At 43.3% G+C, this 25,440-nt stretch overlaps 1 protein-coding gene across 2 annotated transcripts; it reads left to right on the top strand.

Annotated features, from left to right (window-relative positions):
- The first annotated feature begins 752 nt into the window (after positions 1-752).
- On the top strand, positions 753-12,468 carry LOC136481542 (uncharacterized). Of its 2 annotated transcripts, none has more exons than XM_066478876.1 (14): positions 753-924; positions 1,216-1,304; positions 2,589-2,743; positions 2,822-2,889; positions 2,983-3,175; positions 9,768-10,031; positions 10,117-10,250; positions 10,391-10,574; positions 10,693-10,752; positions 10,847-11,095; positions 11,192-11,450; positions 11,536-11,741; positions 11,836-11,886; positions 11,981-12,468. In XM_066478876.1, the coding sequence occupies exons 1-14, from the start codon at positions 857-859 to the stop codon at positions 12,269-12,271; spliced, it is 2,271 nt and encodes a 756-aa protein (XP_066334973.1). In that variant the 5' UTR covers positions 753-856; the 3' UTR covers positions 12,272-12,468. The 2 variants fall into 2 exon arrangements, with proteins under 2 accessions (XP_066334973.1, XP_066334974.1); XM_066478877.1 differs by having other exon boundaries at positions 900-924; positions 2,576-2,743.
- The last annotated feature ends 12,972 nt before the right edge of the window (positions 12,469-25,440 follow it).

Here is a 25,440-nt window from a genome sequence, read left to right as displayed (position 1 = left end):
GATCGGGGGCGCCCAGCCCACCATGGCTGGAGGGCCCCTATCACACTGCGCTATAAAAAGAGGTGGGGGCCGGCAGCTCTTAACACGAGGTTCGCCTGAGCCGAGCTCCCCACCAAAATCCCTAAACCCTAATCCGATCTAGAGGGGCGCAACCAGTGACGGGAAGCCACCAGCCGCATCACCTCTGCATCTACACCGAAGGGCTGCCACCACGCCGGACTTCACTGCGCCGCCACCGGTCTTCACTGCCGGTCGCCACTGCTCATCATCGTACTCTTCCCCGACCGTCGCTGCCTAGCGCAGACACCGACTCCATGGCGGACGCGAGCGGATCCTCCTCTGCGGTGTCTGGTTCGACACGTTCCTCTACTCCTCCGTCTAATCTCTGTCTAGAACATGTACTAGGACTTGCTACCCATTTACATGAAGTACCCAGCTTGATCTATGCTCCTAGAGATCCTATAAGTCTAACAATATATAGGGGCCATTTGACCGGTCTCCTGCTGATTCTGGCTCCCATACTGTAGCACCACTATAGCGCGCAGAAGCAAGAGCCAGGGGAGCAAAAAAAACTAGCTTCTCCAACTCCGATTGTGTTAGTGTGAGGGAGAGGAAGGAGAGAGAAAAATAGATTCTATAAATAGTGACGCTACAGTGACTGCTACGGCAAGGGTATGACCATTGGTTGGCTTAGAAAAGCGTCGGACACCAACAAGGGACCAGGAAGAAAGGAGAGGGCGCTTAAGGGTGGCCCCACCACCAAGACGTACGCGGAGCTGGAGGAGGGGGTGGGCGGTCTCGCCAGCGTCACATCGCCGCCGTGTGGCGATTCCCGCACGGGCGTCGGTCGGTTGTCATGGAGACGGCGCACGAGGTGGCCGTTTACATCGACCGCTTCCACAACCTGGACCTGTTCCAGCAAGGGTATCAAGGATTCCGGGAAAATTTTCCTGTCATCCCTCTCCTTTTCCTTTCAAGAACATGTTAACTTTCTCATATTTTGTTAAAATGGCATGCATTCTTTTGGCTCTCTTGATGGGTAGAAAAAGATACGCATTACATTGTTTGTTAATTTGGAGAACAAAATTTGGCGTCCAAACAAATCATATTCTTATGGGACTCTTGCTGTTCCATTTCCTTGTTTTTTTGCATTATTTGCAACGCATTGAAATTCAATTCTTCCCTTTTGGCCTTGATTTTTTTGTTTGCTTGCAGATGGTACCGCATGAAGATTAGTGCCCTGTGGGAGGACGGCGAGAATAATAGAGCACCGATCTCGCCGGCCAGGGTCACGCAATACGAAGGTGCGAATTCGCCTTTCTTGATGCATAAAAATAATCCCTCCTTCATTCTGTTATGTGGGAAATATTTCTCGGCGTGATTTAACATGCAATATAATTTTTTGTGTTGTACTCTGTTTGGATATGTTTTCCTATCTTAATGCAATGACATGCAATTTCACGCCTCTTGTTCATCGACAAAATAAAAAACATGAACCACTGCTTCATTATGACAGATATCTGATTACGATGGAAGCATGGGGTAGTTCCTTCTGAAAGCTGGGCAAAATGGTTGTTGAAATATTATGCAGAACAATTTCACACGCTTGTACTTATTATATCGATAAGTAGATTAAATGATTCTCGTATATTAATATTGATCAACATTTAGGGTAGTCTAAAACTCTCTTTTCTGTTTGTTGCATGGGTTTCTGTGGGATATATTTCTTGCATGATTTGAAGGTTAGAGCGAAAGATGAACGTTCAAATTGCTTGCCAACTTCATGATGAGCTTTCCTCAAATATAATTTCCCTACTTCAATTTGTTTCATATCTTCCTAATAATACAATGACATGCAGTTTTTTTTGCTTGTTTCAAGAAGGAAAAGAAAATTCACTGCTTCACTATGATCAGTACTATATATGCATTATGCAAATCAATCTGCAAAAAAAAAAAAAAAGTTGAGATAAAAATACTGTGCTTGTTGCACTGTAGTTTCTGACTCAAATCATACCTACTCTTGAACTAATTATATTGTTATAAGTAGAGCAAATGATTATCTCAGTACTATATATATAAAATCAACATGTAGGCCATCCTAATAATTTCTCCACTGGCTGACATAGCTAGAATCCGAAGTTTCTCAAGGGAATTATGATTAAGTGATTATTTTGACTTGTATTTAAGTCAAAGTATAGATGAAAAGTGAAAATTGCTTTGGACATCACCTTGGAAAACTATAGGCCTGTTCGACTGGCTTTTTTGTCAGTACCGCAGCTGCTAAATTCTACTGTAGCGACAGTATTTTTCAACAAAATGGCAGCAGCAGCCGCCCTTGTGCACTTGCGCTACCTCATTATTGTTAGATAATATAATACAATACTGAAACAACAAATATGTGTTAACCCTCTTGTAGTGGTTTATCATTATGTTTTCGTTAATCCTTGGTGGTATAATTAAATCTAGAACATCCAGGAACAGAATGAAGTGCCAGAATTTTTTTTGACATTTTCCTATATTTCTTAACCATGACTTTTGAATTCAAATCTTTGGCTAATAGATAATGACATGCTAGGTGGATTATGCAGCTATTGATATTGGTGTGAAGAGCTCATTTGGCTTTTGGAAAATAGACGATGTTGACAATAGCTTCTATACACAGCCATTTCTTGTTAAATATTCTAGGCAAGATATTTATCTATCAGTTATGGTGTCCTTCTACATACCCAACAGCGAAGACGAGGTTTGAGTATTATAAATTTTACTTCTGTTAATGAACCTGGTTTACTTTAGCCTGATCTGTACTCTCTCTCCATTCTAGGGTCCAGCAACTTCTTCTGTTATATTGAAGTTCGAGCTCATATATATCCCAACACTGGGGAATGGGTGGTGTGTATGTTATTGTGTTAAATTACATGTGCACCCAAAATTTTACAGTCCGCATTCATCAACTCTGATAAGCTGCTTCCTTTTGCATCATAGGACTGAAATTCAAGATTCAAGTGATGACACAGATTTGATACCTGTCCATGAATTTAGGATCCCACATAGAGCACTCCTGGGCTTACACTCATATTGCCCTGTCCATTTTGACGCTTTACACTCGGCACTTGTGGATCTGACAATACACATAGTGTACCTGAAAGCCGCTGTGACTAAATCATCATCACTGAAGGTACACAGGTTTGTGATTCTTTATATTTTTTAGATATTTTTTCCACTACAATTCTTTTGTGATGTTGCTAACATAAACCACATGTATATGCTTGTAATCAATACGTCACAAATACACATATTACTTAGAGATTTAATCAAGCATCAGCTGCAGACCATATTTTTGTTGGCCCGAGATCTCTCGCACGAGTGAGCAATCGGCTCACCGGCGCACTCTCGCACTCACACTAGGCTAGAGGTCGAGGAGGAGTTGAGAACAGAGCACACACACGCAGCACAAGCACCAGCACTGGCCGGTCGAACTCGGCTTCTGAATGTGGCGAACTGAATTACTCTATTCCATTGCCTTTGGTTATATACAAGTCTACTGTACCTTGCCAGGTACATGGGTGGTTGGCAAATACTCCAACCCCCAACTACTCCTATCTAATCCTAGTACATAGACATGATCTATTGCCATGCTGCTACAGCAACTAGATGAAACAGCAGGGCTGACTTCTGTTGTCCACCCGTGAGTGAGAGAGAGGGGCAGCAGCAGATTACATTTTACAATTCTTTCCCTAATTCTGCTACTAACCCGAGGTAGGAACCTCCACCATGCCAATCATCTTCTTGAGCTCCGAGAACCGAAGACGGCCGAGTGGCTTGGTGAGGACGTCCACGAGTTGCCGTCCAATTTTGACGAACTCGATGACGATCTGCCATCCATCGACGCAGTCCCTAAGGAAATGGAACTTGATGTCGATGTGCTTGCTCCGGTCACGGAGGACCTAATTCTTCGTGAGGGCGATGTCGGGCTGGTTGTCCATCATCAGTGCTAGCGGACGAGCTTCCCCACTGGTCAGCTCGCCCAGCAGCCGGCGTAGCCACACAGCTTGGAACGCTGCTGTGGCTGCCGCCACGTACTTCGCCTCGCACGTAGACAGCGCCACCACCTTCTGCTTCTACGATAGCCATGAGATTGGGGCCGATCTGAGGAACACGAGCACGCCGGAGGTGCTCCACTGTCTGTCGATGTCGCCCACCATGTTTGCATCACTGAAGACCGTGAGCCGCATCCCACTTCCACCGCCAATCTTGGGGAAGACTATCACCTGATCCACCGTCCCCTTGACATAGTGCAACAACCGCTTCACCGTGGCCCAATGATCCTCTCGAAGATCCTCTATAAAGTGACTGACGTAGCCCACCACGAATGCAATGTCCAGCCTCATGTGTACTAGGTAGCGCAGCCCGTCTACCATGCTCCGGTAGAGTATTGCATCTACCTTCGCCGCGGTGCTAGCCTTCGTCAGCTTCAGCCGCTCCTCCATCGGAGTCACACAAGGCTTGCAATCAGCCATGCCGCTATGCTCCAATAGCTTCGCCACGTACGCGTTCTGACCGAGCGTGAGCACCTCCTTCCCCTATTTCACCTCGATGCCGAAGTAGTAGGAGAGTGCGCCGAGGTCGCTCATTCAAAAACGAGCCGCCATCTCACGCTTGAAGCTGTCGATGTCCTCCACACGCATGCCGATGATGATCAAGTCGTCCACATACACGCCGCCGCCGAGCTCCACCTTCCCTGTCGCCGCATGTAGAGCGCGTGCTTTGTTGAGCAACATGTGAACCCAAGTGCGCCAAGCGTGGCGTCAAGCTTGGCGTTCCACGCTCGTAGGGCCTGCCACAACCCGTAGAGCGTCTTGCGCAGTTAGAGTACCTTGTGCTCTGCTCCCTTGATGGCAAAGCCCGGAGCTTGCCTGACGAAGACTGTCTCTGCCAGCTCACCGTTGAGGAAGGCCAATTTTACATCCAGATGATGAACGCGCTAGTCCTTCATCGCTGCTAGAGCTAGCAGCAGTTGGACGGACTCTATGCGCACTATCGGCGCAAAGACTTCCTCGAAGTCGATGCCCTCGCGCTAGACAAAGCCATGGGCAACGAGGCACGTCTTGTGCTTGACGATGGCGTTGCGCTCATCCCGCTTCACCTTGTACACCCACTTCAGCTCGATCGAACGGCAGCCTGGAGGCGGATCAACAAGCTACCAAGTCTTATTCTCCTCGATCATCTTCATCTCCTCCAGCATCGCCCATCGCCAATTGGCATCGCGCTCGGCCAGCGCAAACGTGAGTGGCTCCTCTGCACTAACAAGAAGCAGCTCTCGCCAGGCCTAAGGACCCTATGTTGCCGATGATGTTGTCCAGCCTACGGAACCGCACCTCCTCGCCGTCGTGGAAAGCATCTATGAACTCGCTGATGTCACTTGGAGGAGAGGTGAACTCGATCGGTGTCATCGAAGGAGTCCCTTGTTTCGCCTGAGTGGTCGGCACTACTGCTGGATCGCTCAGCACCACTCCTGGAGTGGTCGGATTTACTCCTAGAGTGCTCAGCACCCCTCCTGGAGTGGTCGGCACCACTCCCGGAGTGCTTGACACCACTCCTAGAGTGGTTGGAGCCATTGCCAGGGTGCTCGGCTCTGCTGCTGGAGTGGTCAGCACCTCCTCTCCAGCATCTCCACCACCTTGGATGACCAAGTGTTCGATGACGAAGGTGCTGCTGAAGCCGCCAGCTTCCCCGTGCTCAGACCATCCTAGTCCTAGGCCACCTTCTCATCGAACATGACATCACGCGAGACAACAACCTTTCCTCCGCGCGGGTCATAGAGCCGATACGCCTTGGTGCCCTCCTCGTAGCCCAGAAGCACCATCGGCGTGCTCCTATCTTCTAGCTTGGTGAGGACCGGCTTCGTCTTCTTGACATGGCCGATGCAACCGAACATCCTGGGGAAGGACACGCTCGGCTTTCGCCCGTACCAAGCTTCGAACGGCATCATCGTCAAGCACAAGACGCGCGAGTGAGCAATTGGCTCACCGACGCACTCTCACACTCACACTAGACTAGAGGTTGAGGAGGAGTTGAGAACAGAGCACATACACTGTAGCATCCGGTTTTAAGAACAAAACCAGATACACACCATATGTGAGCCCAGAAAGTCAAATCTCACATATAGCTACAAATAAGGGTAATATCAATATATAACATACTTAGTATAAAAGAATATAACCTTAGATAACAAACAACAGAAAGACAACTCTAGTCTTCGGGTGAAGACTCCAATTCCACAGGGACATCTGACTGGTTGATCACAAGCCTAATTCGTCCAAACTATAGCAATCTGGTACCCATCCGGGATTTTTATCCAAATATTTGAAAAATAAAGCAAGCGTAAGTACATGTCGTACTCAACAAATATAACATGGGGTTCATGAGGCTCAAAAGGCTGACACTGGTTTAACTACGATTAGCTTTTAATGAGTCATCTTTTAGCAATTTGGTGGCAACAAGTTTATTCAAAAGCCCATATAAACACATGATCAGTTAAACATGAATAATGAATAGCATAAACAGTAATCATTAGTGAGCATCTTTATTATCAGTATCATTAGTGTTCATCATCTATTCCGTAAGTGTTCCAAGGCTGCTCGTTACCGTGAGCATGGCTGTTATAACAGTTTTACACTCTATAGAGGTTGTACACTTTCACTGTGAGTCGTGATTTACCCTTTCATCCGAGGTCGCGAGCCTCTTAACCCACTACCAAGGAAGGTCGGTAGGGTTCACTATGAAGCCTCTCAAAGGTTCGTCTAACAAGTTTGGGCCATTAGATTCACTCGACAAACAGATATAGGAACCCTCTGTCGAATGACACAATTCCATCATAGCTATACACATAAGAGTAGAGACTGTCCTATACCTGATTCGGCAAGCCATTCTTACGCCAATAAAGGTAACCACTAACAAGCTAGAAAATGTCCTCATACTGAGCTAAAGCCAGAACCATGTAGCCCTCACAGTTGTACTGTAAGTCCCGGATGATCACTTACATATAAGTCCTTAGGGAGAGGAATCTAGAACACCATAAAATAGCCCAATGCTCTAGCCCCCTTGTTCCATGTTGCTAAAAACGTCTTTTAGTGTTTATTGCATATACCATTAGTCAAGTTACAAGATCATGGCTTTAGTTAAGCCCTAGCATCATACTACCCAATGCAATAACACATAGGTAACAAGGCATCCAAGATATCAAATAGCTAGGAAAGTTACTACGGTCGCTAAGGTAGACACATGCATATGATTAAAATGATATTAAAGTGAATAGAACAACAAGGATAATCCCATGCTATACTTGCCTTAAACCCTGATCCTTCTTCAAGTCCAAAACTTCAAAGGAACTCCTTCTTGATTCACCACGTATAGCTCATCGACTGGACATGTTCATAAAGCACCACACAAACATCCATGCAATCACACACGAAGCAAACAATAGAACTAAATGAGAATAGTACACCAAACATATAAAACAACAAGTGAAAATGTTTTAAAGATGTTCTACACGTTACTACGAATACACAGACGCAAAAAGCACACTAATCGGAGCTTCGGTGAAAAAAATACAACTACCGAAAGATTTGCTTTATAAAAGTGAACCAAGAGCTTTATTAATTTTAACTATATAAAAGGATGTATAAGACATTTCACAGAAATACCTGAGTTGTATTAAGTCAAAATTTACATTTGAATTTAGAAGACAAAAGTAGAATTAATCATATGTTATTTATGAATCTAGTTGCATAATTATTAATCAAGTTAGGCTTTAAACTATGAAATTCTAGAGCTAGTGATATGATAAACATTGTTACTAATGCGTAATTTATGTTATTACGAATCCAACGCTACTTGAATGGGCTAAAATGGAGTTAAAACGTAGAAGTTATGGCCTAAAAAAGTTAGTGGCAAAACTGTAAATAACTAGATCTTATTTTCCTTTTTTAATTAAATAAAAACTGAATTTTACAAAAGATTGGACTGCGGGTACTATTTTGAGAAAATCTAGGGGTTAGAACAGGAGAAATAAGGGTCTGGTTACAATTACTTTACATGGACACCGGACTGCGGGTTGATTTCATAAAAACTCGGGGTCTCTTTAGCAAAAAAGCCGGCGAAGGGGTATCTTCTAATCTAGGTCGTTGATCTCAGATCGGTCGGTCGGAAACAAACCGGTGAGAGAGAAGGCATAGCCGGCGCCAGAACAAGAAGAGGAGGCGGCGGTGGACATGGCCGGCGGCGACCGAGCTCATCGGTGTTCTTGGAAAACGGTCTATGGTTCACGATAGCACGAAGAAAAAGCACCGGGTGAATCAGGAGATGATGGCGATCTCGCATCAGCACTTTTCGGCGGCGTGAAGAGGACGGAGGCGACGCGGAATGTGATGGTACGGATGGCGTCAACGGTGAACTACAGCTAGGGTTGTAGCGGCTCGGGTGAAGGCGACGAATAGCTTCGAGGCTTGGGATGGAGGCGGCGGGGTACGGCGCTGCTCGGTATTTATGGCCGGGAGAAAGTGTGGGAGGCAAGGCAATGCAAAGGAGGAGGCGACGCGGACGCGAACTCACCGGCGGCGCGGCGGAGTCCGGGCTGCATAGGGCGAAGGTAGGGGAAACAGCTGACAGGTCGGGTCCACTGTTGGCGCGAGAGGGAGCGGGTCTAGGACGTCAGACAGACATAGGAGAGAGGAGATGCGCGTCTGCGCGGACTACGGGCCAGAACGCGAGCTGGGCTGTGGGAATTAAGCAGGTGGGCTGCACGGGAGCGGGAGCGGGAGCGACCGAGCAGGAGGGAGCACTTGGGCCGGCTCGGCCCACGCGGGGAGTGAGGGGGAGTGAGGGGAAGGAGAGAGGCTGGGCTGGAGCAGGCCATGGCCCAGAAGGGGAGAGGATTTACTCTTTTCTTTTTCTAAATTGTTTTTCCTAATACTTTTTCAAATAGGTTTTGAATTCATTTGAACCTTGGACCAAAACCGATTTCAAATATTATTTCAGATATACTTTTCAACTCAAATAAAATGACCAATTTTGGTTGGCTTCCAAAAATTAATTTTACAACTTTTTAAATTCTTTTATTTTCTGATTTTCTTTTATTTTATTTCAAAACCATTTTCAAATTCATTTTCAAAAGCATTTTGAATTCATTTTGAATTTTAGATTCAACCACTCATTAAAATAAATCAAATGCACAGCATGTATGCTCAACCATGTTGCTACACCCTGTGTTGAGTTTTAATATAATGAAAAATATTCTTTTTCCTATATTTCTTGAGCATAAAATTCATAAATAAATCATTTCAATTCTATTTTCAAAAGTACAATTTTTAGGGTGTTACACACACGCAGCACAAGCACCAGCGCTGGCCGGTCGAACTCTACTTCTGAATGTGGCAAACTGAACTACTCTATTCCATTGCCTTTGGTTAGAATATATACAACTCTACTATACCTTCCCAGGTACATGGGTGGTTGGCAAGTACTCCAACCCCTAACTACTCCTATATAATCCTAGTACACAAATATGATATATTGCCATACTGCACGGTGACTAGATGGAACAGCAGAGTTGACTTCTGCTGTCCACCCGTGAGTGAGAGAGAGAGGGGCAGCGGCAGATTATGGTTTTCAATTTTTATGCCATGCCAATAGCCGATAGGCATTTAGTAACAGAAGTGAATAAATTGCATTCTTATTTTCATGAATATAAGTTGGTATGTAACATGCAGCCGCTGGAACGAAGTTTTGGCTCAAAGTCATATGATATTGTGAAGGCATCACTAATTTCTAGGGAAATACTTCTTGAAGAAGTGAAGAAGATCAGTAATGCTATTGGTAACACTCTTGAGGATTTAGATCACACTGATTTAACCCTTGGTAAATATGAGACAATTCAACCATCAAAGTCAGGTTCGCCCAGTTACAATAATGGGCAAGGTACACCCACAAAGCGTAGTCCCCAGATGACTGGCATCTTACGTGATTTTCTTGAGGTATATATACTTCACTTTTCCTGAAAAAAGCTTTCTATTTTTTAGAATATATGTATTGGTTGATGCATCTCACAACTTGTTTCAGAGTTCTGGTGTTGTGGTTGGAAGCACTGAAGATATCTTGCTGTATACACTATCTGAGGAAGAATTGTTTGAACTATTTCAAATTGTGAGCAGCCAACTCTCATTTATATGGAATGAGTTCTTGAAATTTCACAGGTGAGTTATCTTCTCATGCATTTCGTTTTAGAAGATGGGTGTATCCATTGATCGGGTGTTTTCGTCTTATGTTTTCTTAGTTATAAACTTATCATGACTCTTTCATAGTATTCCACCAATTTTTTGTTGGTCCATTGCAGGACACATAAAGTCAAGATATTGGATTATTTGCATGATATGTGGGATATTGATCGGAAAGCAGAATGGTCAATATGGATTATTCATTCAAAGATTGAGATTCCACATCGCTATTTGAGAAGCATGAATGATGACTCTCCTCGCCATTTGATTCGGATTTCCAGTTCACGAAAGGTCCATCATGATGTAAATTACCTTCTCTTGAATGTTTACCATAGATCACTTTTAATTTATATGAGAAATTGCATTATTGACCTAACGTATTTTCTTGTTGCTATATATTTGGTGGTTCCATGTATTGTAGCCTATAAAAAATTCGATGTCACAGGCTGAACTGCACAGGAAAAGTATAGCACAAATGAAGGTTGGTCTTTGTTCAATTCAGGAATACTATTCAAGTTCTACACTTATGGTGCTTTTCAAGAAAAAAAGGGATACTAATGGAAAACATACTGCAGATTAACACGCCGTCTGTTCAAGATATGCATATTTATGCTGATCCTTCATGTATACCTGTTGTCCGCATAGAGCAGCATGTAATGGTTATTCCGCAACATTGTTCTAGCAAGGATTTTCTAACAGATGCTTCAGAACCCGCGGGTACTATTGTGCCACCTCTACTACAAGGACAATCATTGGAGGAAAAAACTTGTGGTTTCAAGAGTGGCCACATTTTACGAGCTGTCATTTTTGTGCATGGATTTCAGGTAAGTTTCTTGGGACTGGTAATAATTGTTTCAGCCTCATCACATATATCTGCAACATATTTAGTTGAAACTTCTGCTGATCCCAAAAATAAACAGGGACATCATTTGGATTTACGCCTTGTTAAAAACCAGTGGCTTTTGCTTGATCCTGGAGCTGAGTGCCTACTGTCTCAGATAAATGAGGATAGAACGTCTGGAGATTTTAAAGAAATGGGTAGAAGGCTCGCTAATGAAGTAGTGTCATTCCTCAAAAGAAAGGTGGACAAGTATTCCAAAAATGGAGGTTGCAAAGAGATTAAGCTCAGTTTTGTCGGTCATTCTATTGGGAACATTATCCTCAGAAGTGCCCTCACAGGTATTTTCAAATTGGACTTCAGAATTTTCCCCTTCCTATCAGTTGTGTGAATGTGATGACTAATCTTATCTTTCTGTTTCAAAAGAACCCAAATTGGAGCCATTTCTGAAGAACCTATATACATACATGTCCATATCGGGGCCTCATTTAGGTTACTGGTACAGCCCAAATTCCTTGTTCAATTCTGGCCTCTGGCTCATGAAACGGCTCAAGGGAATGCAGTGCATGCATCAGCTCACTTTCAGTGATGACCACGACCCACAGAATACATTCTTTTACAAGCTCTGCAAGGTATACATTATATTAAGTTTTTAAAACTGAACTACTGTTGAATCTAGTCAAACTTGTCGCATGTATTTGTCTTTTATTTTTCAAATTTTAACAGCTGAAGACTCTGGAGAACTTCAAGAACATCATCCTGGTATCATCACCGCAGGTACTGCATACGTATGTCCAACATTGTTTCTTTCCCCAGGCTTAAATTTGGACATCACGACTTTACTTGAAACTGCCATCATTCTACTTGCTAGGATGGTTATGTCCCATATCATTCAGCAAGAATCGACCTCTGCCACGCCTCGTCGTCAGATAACTCAAAACGTGGGCAGGTGTTCACTGAGATGCTGAACAACTGCTTGGACGAGATCCGGGCACCAACATCGGAAACACGGGTATTCATGCGTTGTGACGTTATATTCGACCAGTCCGCCCAAGGGCGGAACCTGAACACCATGATCGGCAGAGCTGCACACATAGAGTTCTTGGAGAATGACATCTATGCCAGGTTCATCATGTGGTCCTTTCCAGAGTTATTCCGATGATGATGATGTGCTCCTGGACCTGGAGTGTGTGGAACTGTCAAAGACCTGGAGTTGTGAGCGATGATCTGAATATGTATCACACAAGTCGTCATTATTCATTACAGTATATAAACACAGCATTCGTGTTGTTTTTCATGAATTTTAGATTTCAGACCCATTTTTGCTCTGTTGCCCCATCAGCTAGCAACCCTCGGTAGGGGGTCTTTGTCTGTTTTTAAAACGGTGTTAAGTTACGGTTGCAGAGTGTAAAATTTATCTCGAGAGCCAAGTTCGTGGTCTCAGACAAATTATGGTTTGGTATCAGCAACTAGTCGGATTGGGATGAGTGTAGAAATACGAGTGTGATTTCTAAAAGAAATGGTGGTGTGCTATATTTTGTGAGAACAAAGTGTTCAATAGCATTTAAAATATGACAAACTCGCAAACCATTTTTTTCAGAAAATACTAGTATATATAGAAAATAAATGTCTTTTGCAAAAATATGTACAAAACCAAAACATTACACGTGTCAAAAGATAGTTTTATGCAAATCAAACCAAGCCCTATTCCTTGAATTATCCATATGCATGTCTTCATCTACTCCATAGGGTAGGGTTGCATTTGTTGAGTACTTTATATTCACCTTTATTTTGTTACACAGAAGATCTAGCTTTGCCCATGGTCCGGACTTAATTAGATTTCTAGTGTGCTTTGGTTTGTGCAGGTCTTTGGATCCATCTATATCTCTGTTTTGGCATGGTTTAAGCATTCGCTTTCGTTTTAACCACTACTTTGAGAACTATCCTAATGTAACAAATATGTGATATGCGTTTAGATATACATTGTATCTTTTTTCACATAATGAAACCAAGTTCTAGCCTCTACCATCCACAGATGGTATACCGCTGACAAACCAAAGCCACAAGGCTCGCACATCAGCGAAAAAACAAAGTTCAACGAGCGCAGCAAACAAGGAAAAAAACTAAGCCGCGATTCAAATATAAAACTCCATCCAAACTTCGCAAATACTGCCAATGTTAAGGTTTCCCAGCTTCTGCAGTCCATCTTAAACAGTGGACACTCCTTCTCTCTATATAGCATGGACCACTGTCGGATCCAGAACCTGAAAATTACCTCCGTTGAAGTCCAGATTTTTCCACGCTGAGAACTCGCACGCTTCGGGACCTTCCAAACCTCCTCGATAGCTGCAGTAGCCATCTCTGCCGCCAACATTGGATCCTTGCCGCCCTTGCCGTACTCACCAGTAGCTGCCATCTTACGTTTCGCAGGTCCCTGCTCGGCCAGTTTGCTAGCTAGCCATTGGACTTTAGTGATATGAATTTTAATATATTGTATATATGAATTTTGATATATTGAATTTAGTGATATGAATTTTGATATATTGTATATATGAATTTTGATATATTAAATTTAGTTATATGAATTTCAATATATTGAATTTAGTGAAATGAATTTTGATATATTCCGGGCTCTGTCTAAATGGCATGAAAATTTCTAGGATAAACTTAGTTCAACCTCTAATTAATTACTTTGTACCGTCACACAGAAATTCATTTAGACCGTAAAAAATAGCAAACCATCTCTGAAAAATCCAAAACATACAAACCAAATTAAACATAAACTTAGGTGTTCTAGTTAGGGTATAAATTATAATCGATACATGAATTACATGACAAATAAACATAAGCCATACAAAACTATTTAAACATAACCCATACGAACCTAAACATAAACCTTACAAACCTAATAAAACATTAGTGTGTTCTCTCGTCTCTGGACAACGTAATGCATGTCTCATATTGTGTAACCGTGGACAATGTCTATGTAATTCAATGTCCACATTAACTCTCTCTTGCCTCACAAACCCGAGGACATAGTCGCCCATAGATATAACCTACTGCCGGACTTTTGGAGACCAACTCCAGAGTAAGTTTCAGGCGGCACTAGCGTCCATGTGTAGTATACTGGTGTCCATCGTAGTCCCAGACGTACCCCAGTTGCTCAATAGTTTGCTCTAGAATGGCGTGCAAACCACATGCAGCATAAGTAAAATCATGGAGCAAAATCTGCAAGTGGAGAAACCAAAAAACAATCAGAGAACATTCATATAACAATAACAAATAAATAAACACGACTCTGATATCATACACGACTTTATCACATCCATTTGGTTGTATCTAGCAATCCTTTCGCTTACTTGCGCCACGTTAGGATTACGCCCACGGAAAGCTTGTATCTCAAAGAACGAGTAATTAGGCACTTGATAGCCAATGCGGTCAAGTGCCTGTAAACAATGCATCATGTTATTGAACTCGGCGCCTCTCCGGTTCGGCATCGGACGTCCCATATGCACGATTTTCTTTGTGCTGCTCTGGTACACCCCTAATAGGGATGTCAAAGGCGATATTATGCCTCCATAACCGACCACCTTCAGCATTCACGACCTCACTTGTCGTGGCAACATGGATGTCCCGCACCTAGAGCAACCATAGTGCTGATTCCAGCCAACGGGTCGTGGAGATAATCTGTGACATATGCAATAATCATATTATGAATGAATGTATATATAAAACAATCATATTAGCATGCAAAACTTAGATGGTGAAAATATTTTATACTATAGCTGAATCTGGGAACTGTGGAACGGCCATATTTGGCTCGAATGGCAGATCGCCAAGGTTGAAACTTGGTGCCTGTGGTAGGGGAGGTCCGCCATTCATCATACCTGATAAAACTGAAAAAAATATGCAAATAAATATAGAACCCCATATAAATATTATGCAATATATTAGAGAAACATATATAAAATGTGCCAAGTAAACTTAAACATTTTGCAACCATTTTGCACTAAAGCTCATTAAATGCACTAATGTGTCTTAACATTAATCATGCGTGTTAACATAATTAATGTCTTAAATAAATTTTATTATTATTATTATTATTATTATTATTATTATTATTATTATATATATATATATATATATATAAATATAAACATTTGTGTCTTAACATTGGTGTTGGCACCCTACGTGTTGTCACATAATTTATTTTAATCGATTATTAACTCTCATCAAGAATTAATGTTAAGGTTTTTGTAAAATGTTGAAAAAAATGGTGACCGATAAAGATAACAACAAAGATCTAGAAATCATTATAAATGTTTAGGGTTACGTAAAAATAAAAAAAACTCCATCATTATTCATAATCTAAAAAAACACAAATTTATCTATTTATTTCTAAACCATGAAATGAGCTACACTAGCAACGAAAGATGAGAGGATAAAGGCTCTGTTCGCTGGTTGGTTTCTGGACTGATAAGCCCGGTTGGTGCTGGTTTGTTGTGAGAGGAAAACACTATTGACTGGCTGATAAGCCATGGCTGAAACCAACAAGCGAACATGCTAAAAGTTGCTAACCTTTAGAACCTAGAATGGATGGAGGAATGAACTCTTCTCAAATAGCCCGAGAGCAAGAACTCCTTCAACCCGAGTGCAAGAGAATAGAGAGTTTCAATAATTGTTCTGGATGGCTCGAGCTGGGGGACGAAGAAAGATGGATATATAGCGCGGACATTTAGTCCCGGTTGGTGGATCAGTCCGGGACTAAAGGTCACCCTCTAGTCTCGGTTGGAGCCACCAACCAGGACTAAAGGCCCCTTTTGCGCTCGCCTATGGCGCTAGCCATTGGACCTAGGATTAACGTTCACATTAGTCCCGGGCCCAACTCTAGCCGGGAATAAAGCCAGTGAGCCTATGTGAGAGGCGTAGCCCGTGGATGTGGCATGGTCCAGAGGAACGTATCTTGTTAAAATAATAGTATTGTTTGTTAGACTTTCGCTGTTGAACTCTGTGAACTGGAGCAGTGTGCTAACAAACTTGGGATGCAACTTTAACTACCTTTTATGTTATTTAAAAACTGTGCGAGCTATGTATGTTTGCCTCTTCTATGCAATGGATTCCTAGCGATGCGTAGAGGATAGCATGATGGTGCGATTCTAGTGACGTGCAATTGGAGGGTCCTCAACAGAGTCACCATAATCTAAGCTAAGGTTTAGAGTAAATGCATGTTGAAGAATCTAAGCTAAGGTTTAGAGTACATGCATATTGAAGATTCATGGAGGTGCCATGCAAAGGAGAAAACTATGGATATGGATGAAAATTATATATAGATCAATAATTGATAAGTTTATTACAACTAGGTGGAGAGATATTACAAAGCATCCTAAGCTTATTGTGTTAGAAAATGAATAAAGTGTAAAAACATGAAAATTCACTACCGGAGACCGGCTCTTTGCCGAGTGCCAGGTGGTTTGCCGAGTGTTGTTTTTCGGGCACTCGGCAAAGACGTCTTTACCGAGTGTTTTTTTTGACACTCGACAAAGAGGCTCTTTGCCGAGTGTTTTTTTTGACACTCGGCAAAGAGGCTCTTTGCCGAGTGTTTTTTTTGACACTCGGCAAAGAGCTTCTTTGCCGAGTGTTATTTTTTTTGACACTCGGCAAAGAAAATTTCAAAGCATATTTTGAAGCAGTAAATTAATTCAAATGAAAAAGTTTTCAACTACAAAGTTATATAACTCATCAAGATGTACAATGTTTGTTTTGGTCTTTTCTTCATATGACAAAGTGAAAGTAAATTTATTCACAAATCTAACATATCTCTCTTGTAGTTTATGAAACTACAAGAGAGATATATAAGATTTGTGAACAATGTTAGAACGACCATGTCGGATGAACATATGATCAAACAACCAAAATAAACTCTGTAGATCTCGAAAAGTTATGAAACTTTGTAGTTGGCAACTTTTTTATTTGAAAACATCTTGTCATGCAAAACTGCGTTTGAATTTCAAAATTTTAAAATTCAAATTTTGTAAACGACCTCGGATGGGAAAACTTCCTAAACTAAAAGTGTAGATCTCGAAAAGTTATGAAACTTTGTAGTTTACAACTTTTTTATTTGAATTCGTTTAGAGCCTCAAACATACAATTTACACTTGGCAAAAAAGCTTCTTTGCCGAGTGTTTTTTTTTGACACTCGGCAAAGAGCTTCTTTGCCAAGTGTTATTTTTTTGACACTCGGCAAAGAAAATTTCAAAGCACATTTTGAAGCAGTAAATTAATTCAAATGAAAAAGTTTTCAACTACAAAGTTGTATAACTCATCAAGATGTACAATATTTGTTTTGGTATTTTCTTCATACGACAAAGTGAAAATAAATTTATTCACAAATCTAACATATCTCTCTTGTAGTTTATGAAACTATAAGAGAGATATATAAGATTTGTGAACAATTTTAGAACGACCATGTCGGATGAACAGATGACCAAATAACCAAAATAAACTTTGTAGATCTCGAAAAGTTATAAAACTTTGTAACTGGCAACTTTTTGATTTGAAATCATCTTGTCATGCAAAATTGTGTTTGAATTTCAAAAATTTAAAATTCGAACTTTTCAAACGACCTCGGATGAAAAAACAACCAAAATAAACTCTGTAGATATCGAAAAGTTATGAAACATTGTAGTTGGCAACTTTTTGATTTGAAAACATCTTGTCATGCAAAACTGCGTTTGAATTTCAAAATTTTAAAATTCGAACTTTTCAAACGACCTCGGATGAAAAAACAACCAAAATAAACTCTGTAGATCTCGAAAAGTTATGAAACATTGTAGTTGACAACTTTTTATTTGAAAACATCTTGTCATGCAAAACTGTGTTTGAATTTCAAAATTTTAAAATTCAAATTTTGTAAACGACCTCGGATGGAAAAGCTTCCTAAACTAAAAGTGTAGATCTCGAAAAGTTATGAAACTTTGTAGTTTACAACTTTTTTATTTGAATTCGTTTAGGGCCTCAAACATGCAATTTACACTCAGTTTTATATAATATATTGGGAACTAAAACGGAATCCAAACACAAGTGAGAGTGTGGTGTAGTGGTAGAGGAGGTACGTGCACAGCGGGAGGTCTCGGGTTCGAATCGCGTCGGCCGCGTAGCCATGAAATTCACGCGAAAAATGTCAGAGATGGGTGGGCGCTGGCCGGTGGGGTTCTCCATCGATAAAAAAAATTCCATTTTTTTGGGTAAAAATTCCCATTTTTTCGGGTTTTTTTCGGTTTCAACTTTGCCGAGTGTTGGGCACTCGGCAAAGGCTTTGCCGAGTGCCCGACAAAAGACACCCGGCAAAGACGCCTTTGCCGACGGGTTTTTTGCCGAGTGTTCTTTGCCGAGTGCAGCACTCGGCAAAGCCTTTGCCGAGTGCAAATTGGGCTTTGCCGAGTGCCCCTGGCACTCGGCAAAGCCACTGATTCCCGTAGTGATTGATATAAATAGTTTTATTACTTGTAGGTATTAAACATTACTTCCAGTCCCATTATGAAAAGCGCATTTTGTAAAGGAAAAAAAAACCAAATTTTACAAACTTTGACCAATAATTAGTCAAATTTAATACAAGCTTAGGACATAAATTACATCAACGTATAGATTTGTGTTCAAAATACCTTTGAGGTAATATTTACTTTTGCAAATGACAACGTGTTGTAGGAGAAATTAATGGTCAAAATCTATTTAATATGCTTTTTCTTGATAAAAAATTGTTTATCATCAATTAGGGATGGAGAGAATAACATATGTAAAACTTATGTCTCATAAGAGTCTAGCACTCTAGCCCGTGTGGTAGCATATAGAATTATAGATTAATGGGCTAGCAATACCGAAATAATATGCTATTTGTGCATTTTTTCTGCAAACTTTATTAAAAAGTTGGAGACGATTAATTTAACTAAGGACAAAACTAAAAACAGCTTCGAATTTCAAATGGAAGGAGCAGTGAAATTAAATGGAAAGCCCAGATGACCTTGATTTCGACGACCTGGCCGCTGCCGATGCCGAAACGCTGCACCCTCAGCCGCCGGAAGCGACCGAGATGTGCAGGGCGGCCGCTATTAGGAGCTGCGAGGTGAGTGGCACCGCAACAACGGACCGCGACAGGGGGGGCCTGGGGGAGTCGCGGGTGAGAGCCACTTTGCCCTCTGCGTCCTGGCAAAACAGCATGCTCTGGTCATCCAGACCTCGGCAACCGGCGGTGATCCTGCCATGGACGAGGATGTCGGCGGCAGCGCCTTGCTCGGCGAGCAGGAGCCTGACCTGCACGGTGGCTTCCACCGCGTTACTCAACACCGCGTAGGTCACCTCTAAGGGCCCATGGCTTGTGCTGATGGTTCTGTCGTACGCAGCGTCGTCGTCCTGCCGTCGGTATGGTGGTAATTCTTCATGGAGGTGTCGATTCTGACGTAGTCTGTCGTGAATTTGCCAGCCACGTCGATGGAGTCTGTCGTCGTGGAGATGCCAACGTCAACGTTGGAGCTGGAGTTTGTCGTGGGGCTGTCAATCTCAATGGAGACGCTCCCGTACGCGGAAATTGTCGTGTAGGGTCCAGTCAGCACCAGATCATGAACCTGGTCGAATTGGATACGTGAGAAAAACCATCATTCAATCAGATGCCGGAAAACACACCCCAACACGCTGCGGCCAACGAACGCTCGAAGACTGGGCGCACTGCCGGCTCCCCTCCCCCATACGCTGCCTTTCCCTACCTCCAGCTCCACTCCACAATTGCTTCATTTGATCCAAAAAAAAAAAACAAACAAACAATCGCATCGTCTCCTAACCTCTAAATCCTCCAGCTTGCATCAGTGTGACTCCTTCTGGTTCAAGCGCTTCATCAGACGGACGACATCTGGTCTGGGAGGTACCGCTCAAGAGCTGCTCAACACCTGCACGGTAAGTCCTCCACGTTGGTAAGTTCCCAAATCCTCCACGCGTCCTCCTCTTCTCATCTGTGCCAGGAATCCACTGCACTGCTGTTCTTTCTTTAGGTTCTCCTTGTTCCCTCCCATCGACAAGCCATACCACTTTGTGTTCCTCGCTTTTTTTGCCATGAGAAGTGACAACTCTCTCAATGGGGGGCATCCCCCAATCCCTCCAAATCCTCCAGACCCACCTCCCACGCCTCCTATTGATCCATCCATTCATACTCCCGAACCGCCTGAAATTGATCTTGCCATTTCCATGCAAGCTCTCCAATTATTTACTCGTTCCCAGCTGGACCTAGATTGGGCAAATGAGGATGAGGCGGAATCTGAGTTTAATTTGTTCATAAAGGTAGAATCCTTGCTTAATCAAGTTGGGGAACCATCCGTCCCACTCTCCCCCACTCGCATGCATTCGATTCGATTTCCCTCCTGCCTGCGCCGCGCGTGGCGTGGATCCGCTGCGCTTTCGCGACGTCTCCTGCAGGTACCTGTTGCGCTGCCGGCCGCTGCCTCTGCCCTCTGCGCCTCGTCGGGCCGTGTGTGCAGCACCAGTCAGTGTCCGCGTGCGCCGACCGTCGAGGGAGATGGCGTCGGTGGGCCGCTGGGAGTGGATGGCGGAGGTGGCGGGCGAGGAGCTGGCGAAGCTGGAGGCGGCGCACCCGGGCCACTTTGGCCCGCTCATGGCCGAGCTCGAGCGCCTCGTCGCCGACCCCGGCTTGGACGAGGCAGCGTTCCCGAGGAGTTGATGCAGTCCTGTGGGCCCCGTGGGTCATGCCTCTGTCGCCAACACCCTCCTGTGCCGAAAAAATAATACTCATTCTCAGAATATTCCCTTTGTAGTTTTTGAAAATCCAATGCACCAAGTCCGAGCCCAAATTTACTCCTCAACTGCCAACCTCTCAATAACCTCTGCCCGCCTCCGTCAACTCAGAGCCGAGCTCGCAGCTCTTGCCCCTGCTGCTGCTGCTCAGACCAATGGCCGCTGCCTGCTGGATTCTCCAGTCAACAAACACTGCAAGTGCAAGGCCAGCCAAGTGAGAACGCAAGCACTGCACACGACCAGCATGAGAGTGCAAGGCAGCCTTCACACTAGAAATGACACGCTTCACCACCGCTGCTTGGCTCTGTCTGAACGAGTATGCAGTCACGCTTCACAACGGCGTCGACGGGGTCACCAATGAGGGAGCGGTCCACCAGGCCACAGAGCGGGCTGCCGCTCAGCAAGACACAGCACCGCAGGGCCAGCAGGTGATTGCTGCCAACGCTCAGAACCCTGCTGGGCACCATGCTGCTGCCTCTGAATTCTGATCAGCCCATCGCTGCTGCCTCTGAGCAGCCCATGGATCTTGACCAAAGCCCAACCCCTTTCACGCCTGATTTCAAAACCCAACAAAAAGGACTTGGTCCATCCAAAACGCAGTCCTCTGGGGCCCCAATTGACCCCAAACTCACGGATTCAAGTCACTGCCAAGTGAGGTTGCTCCCAACTGTGTCCCAGTTAATGTATGCGGCGAACCTGCTCATGACCAACTTCAACAGGCTCCAGCGTCAGCCTTCCACGGGCGCCATGACTCTCCTGGCGTGGAACTGCCGTGGTGCGGGCGGGAACCTCAGCAGTCCTAAGCTGCTCCATCTCGCCCGTCTTATTTCGTCCACAAAAGCTCAAGTAATCTTCGTTTCGGAAACTAGGAACTCCAAAGTAACTGCTCGTGCTTTAATCAATTCATTTAATGTTGACCAAGCTTACATAGTTCAAGCTCAAGGCCAATCGGGTATATAATGGACCTGCTTACACGTGGACTAACAAGAGGTTTAATACTAATCCTACTTATGAGCGTTTGGACAGATTTCTTGCTAATGCAGAATGGTGTGCAGCTTACCCCACAACCTCGGTCTATCACGTGCCGATGATGAAAAGTGATCATGCGCCTATCTTGGCGGTCCTTGAATCCTCTCGTCCAAATACCAGAAAGCCTTTCCGATTTGAAAATTGGTGGCTCCTTAAAAATGATTTCCAGAGTCGCCAAGCAAAGCTGCCAAAAATCCAACTGCAGATCTTTCCACCAAAAAATTTCCTATCTTGCTGCTGACCTCAGAGTATGGAGAAAATCCAAACCCAAACTCTCCGATCAGCTTCGAACCATTGAAGACGCCCTCCTTCAGCAGCAAATGAAACCACCGACTGATCAAAATCAAAGCATCCAAAGAGAGCTCACCTACCAACACCACATAATCTTATACAAACAAGAAGCCATCCACCGGCAAAGATACAAAAAAAATTGGTGCATCTCTGGAGACAGAAACACGTCCTTCTTCCACCAAGCAATTCTCAAACGAGCCAGAAGAAACCGCATAACTCATCTCCAAAATCCAGATGGCACTGTTTCCACCACACCTCAACAGCTAGCTGAAACAGTTAACCATTATTTCACTGAAATATTTGCCTCCCAAGCTCCCAACTTTGAAGACCAGAACTACGAAGAAGACCAGCACCAGACCAGAGGCGACAGCCAGGTAAGAGCAACTGACGCTTACACTAATTCAATACCAGATTTGCAGGAACTCCATGCCATTGTCAAAAATATGCGGCATAATGCTGCCCCTGGCCCGGATGGCCTCGATGCAGCCTTTTACAAGGCAACTTGGTCATGGGTAAGCTCTGATGTGCACAAGCTTGTCTCCTCCTTCTATCAAAATGGTAGACTTTGTCCAAAAATTAACAGCACTTACATAGCACTTATTGCTAAAATCATTTCTCCAGTTACTCCTAAAAATTTTCGCCCCATAAGCCTTTTTGCAATGTAAGCTATAAAATAATTGCCAAATCTCTTGCTGACAGAATCAAACATCACCTTCCAAGTATCATCCACCCTAGTCAAGCTGCTTTTGTTCAAGGAAGGCACATTGCTTCCAACATCATCATAACTCAAGAAATTATCCACTCCTTTAACCTTAAATCCTGGAAACAACAAGCTTTTTTACTGAAACTTGATCTTGCTAAAGCTTTTGACAGAATTGAATGAAATTTTATTAAGGCTCTTAGAAGGCAAGGGTTCACAAGCCATTTCATCTCCTTGATCTATGCATGCATATCCACAACCACCATTTCTGTTCTTGTTAATGGTGAACCTACTGATGCCTTTCATCCTCAGAGAGGTATTCGGCAAGGCTGCCCTCTATCTCCCTACCTGTTTGTTGTTGCTGTCAATGAGCTTTACATAAGACTGCAAAACAACATATATTGCAATAATATTCAAGGAATCACCCTGGGTCCCAACAGCCCCCACATTTATTCTTTGCTTTTTGCTGATGATTTAATTATCTGTGGTCAAGCCACCCATGATGAAGCCACCAAAATTAACTCTGTTCTTCAAAATTTCTGTGCTCTTTCTGGACAAATGCCTAATCTATCTAAGTCTTCTATCTTTTCAGCAAGCACGTTGACCAAAACAACAGGCAAGCTGTTCGGAGTGTCTTCTTGGTTTCTGATCTATCCCCGAGTACCATTCATCTGGGTCATCCACTCATTTTCAACCACAATGATAGATCTAAGGCATATGAATTCATCTTAACCAAATTCAGGGCTAAACTTACTACTATCAAAGCGAATAAGCTAAATCATGCTGGTCATTTAACATACATCAACTCTGTGCTGGCTTCTATACCCATATATTACATGTCCTCGTTTTCAGAAAATTTTATTTCTAAAGTCACCTCTATTATTAGAAAATTTTGGTGGGCTGGTGTACAGGAGGATAACTCCACTTCCCCCTTTCATTTTCGTTCCTGGGAGGATATTTGTCAAGATAAAGAAAAAGGAGGACTTGGTATTTAGAGATCTTAGCACTGTAAATCGCAGTTTAATCCTTCATGCTGCTTGGAACATTGCCACCAAAAAAAATTCTTTCCTCACTGCCATACTAAAATGAAAATATTATCCTAACACAAGCTTCTGGCTCTCCAGCAATTCCAATACTAAATCCATCTTCTGGGGCTCCATTTTACAAATGAAACAAATTCAAGCTAATCAATGCACTATCCAGATTCACAATGGTGATTCAAGTATTTGGTCCACACCTTGGTGTTCTATCTGGAACTCCATTCATGATCATCTCAACCTTCCTGTCACTATATCCCCCCTCCCTAAAACTGTAAGCGATCTAATATGCCAACAATCTCAATCTTGGAACACTGAGCTTATATCACAAATTTTTGATAACCAAGCAGCTTCAGCCATCATCCATCCAAACTGCGATGGTGCAGTCAACTTCAGAGGACATCATTAGATGGAAGCCAGCAAGGAAGGGCATCTGCACAACCAAAGAAGCTTTCAATTTTCTTAAATCTGAACTGCAGGTACAGCTACCCAATCAAGGGGCCAGGAGTGTCTTGCAGCAAGCCATGCAGATTCTCACAAAGGTATGGAAACATAAGCGCCTTCCTCCATGCATCAAAGTCTTTGGTTGGAGACTAATCAGAAGAGCGCTAGCGACCGGAGAAAGAGCAGGGAACCTTTCATCTAAAATTAGTAAGCTATGCACGACCTGTAAATTGCCTGAAAATGACGCTCATTTGTTTTTTCACTGCACTTTTGCTAGAGCCGTTTGGTTCTCTGCAAATCCTCCTTTGTGCACTTCCAGGTTACCTCATGAACAGGATGGAGTACAGGAAATCCTCTCAAAAATTATGGATTGCTTTTCTTCTCCTACATAAGATTTTCTTATTTATTTACGTCGGCTATTGGGACTTCCTGCGTGTTTTTTCTGTGCCTCGGCGCCGACTTCTGCGTGGACGCCTTCAGCGCGCAGGAGGACATCTACAAACGGCCACGTCTGCGACTTGACGACTGCTTCGGCGACTCGGACTCGATCGAGAACCAGTCGGCCACGCATGCCGATTGGTCGGCTTCATCATTAACTACCCACTCGGCCACGATGATGACTTGTCTCCACCAACAAGCTAAGTGTTATTTTTTTAAATGTTTTAATCAAATTTTCTTCTATCGCCATACATCATCAAAATTTTCTTCATGATTCTTTGCCGACCACCCTAAGGATGCGCTTAGCATCTAATTATGTTTCTACGACTTCTACTCTTGACTAAATCGCTAAAGTATTCAGGTGGAACACGCTTTTATCGCGAAGCAAATAAGTGGCCGTGTTTCCGATTCAGCACCTAAACGTGTATGGGCAGTAGCGCTCTGCGTCATGGGCTGGTCGGCAGAGGTTCCTTGGTGATACACTGATACCTGTACTCTTAAGTGTGTATGAGAGATTAGCGCTCTACGCCATAGGGTATGGGATAGCTGGGGCTTTGTTCTCACGTAAAAGGCTAACCACTTGAGGAGATAAAGAAG

This window comes from Miscanthus floridulus, chromosome 9 (genome assembly GCF_019320115.1).
Source record: "Miscanthus floridulus cultivar M001 chromosome 9, ASM1932011v1, whole genome shotgun sequence".
Lineage (NCBI taxonomy): Eukaryota > Viridiplantae > Streptophyta > Magnoliopsida > Poales > Poaceae > Miscanthus > Miscanthus floridulus.
This window is presented reverse-complemented; position numbering and strand designations above follow the sequence as displayed.

Excerpts from the sequence above, each read along its gene's own strand:
- LOC136481542 (XM_066478876.1), top strand. The coding sequence starts at position 857 with ATGGAGACGGCGCACGAGGTGGCCGTTTACATCGACCGCTTCCACAAC. Across the intron at positions 11,096-11,191 it reads TTTTTGTGCATGGATTTCAG|GGACATCATTTGGATTTACG; the intron begins GTAAGTTTCTTG and ends AAAAATAAACAG. Across the intron at positions 11,742-11,835 it reads TCTTTTACAAGCTCTGCAAG|CTGAAGACTCTGGAGAACTT; the intron begins GTATACATTATA and ends AAATTTTAACAG.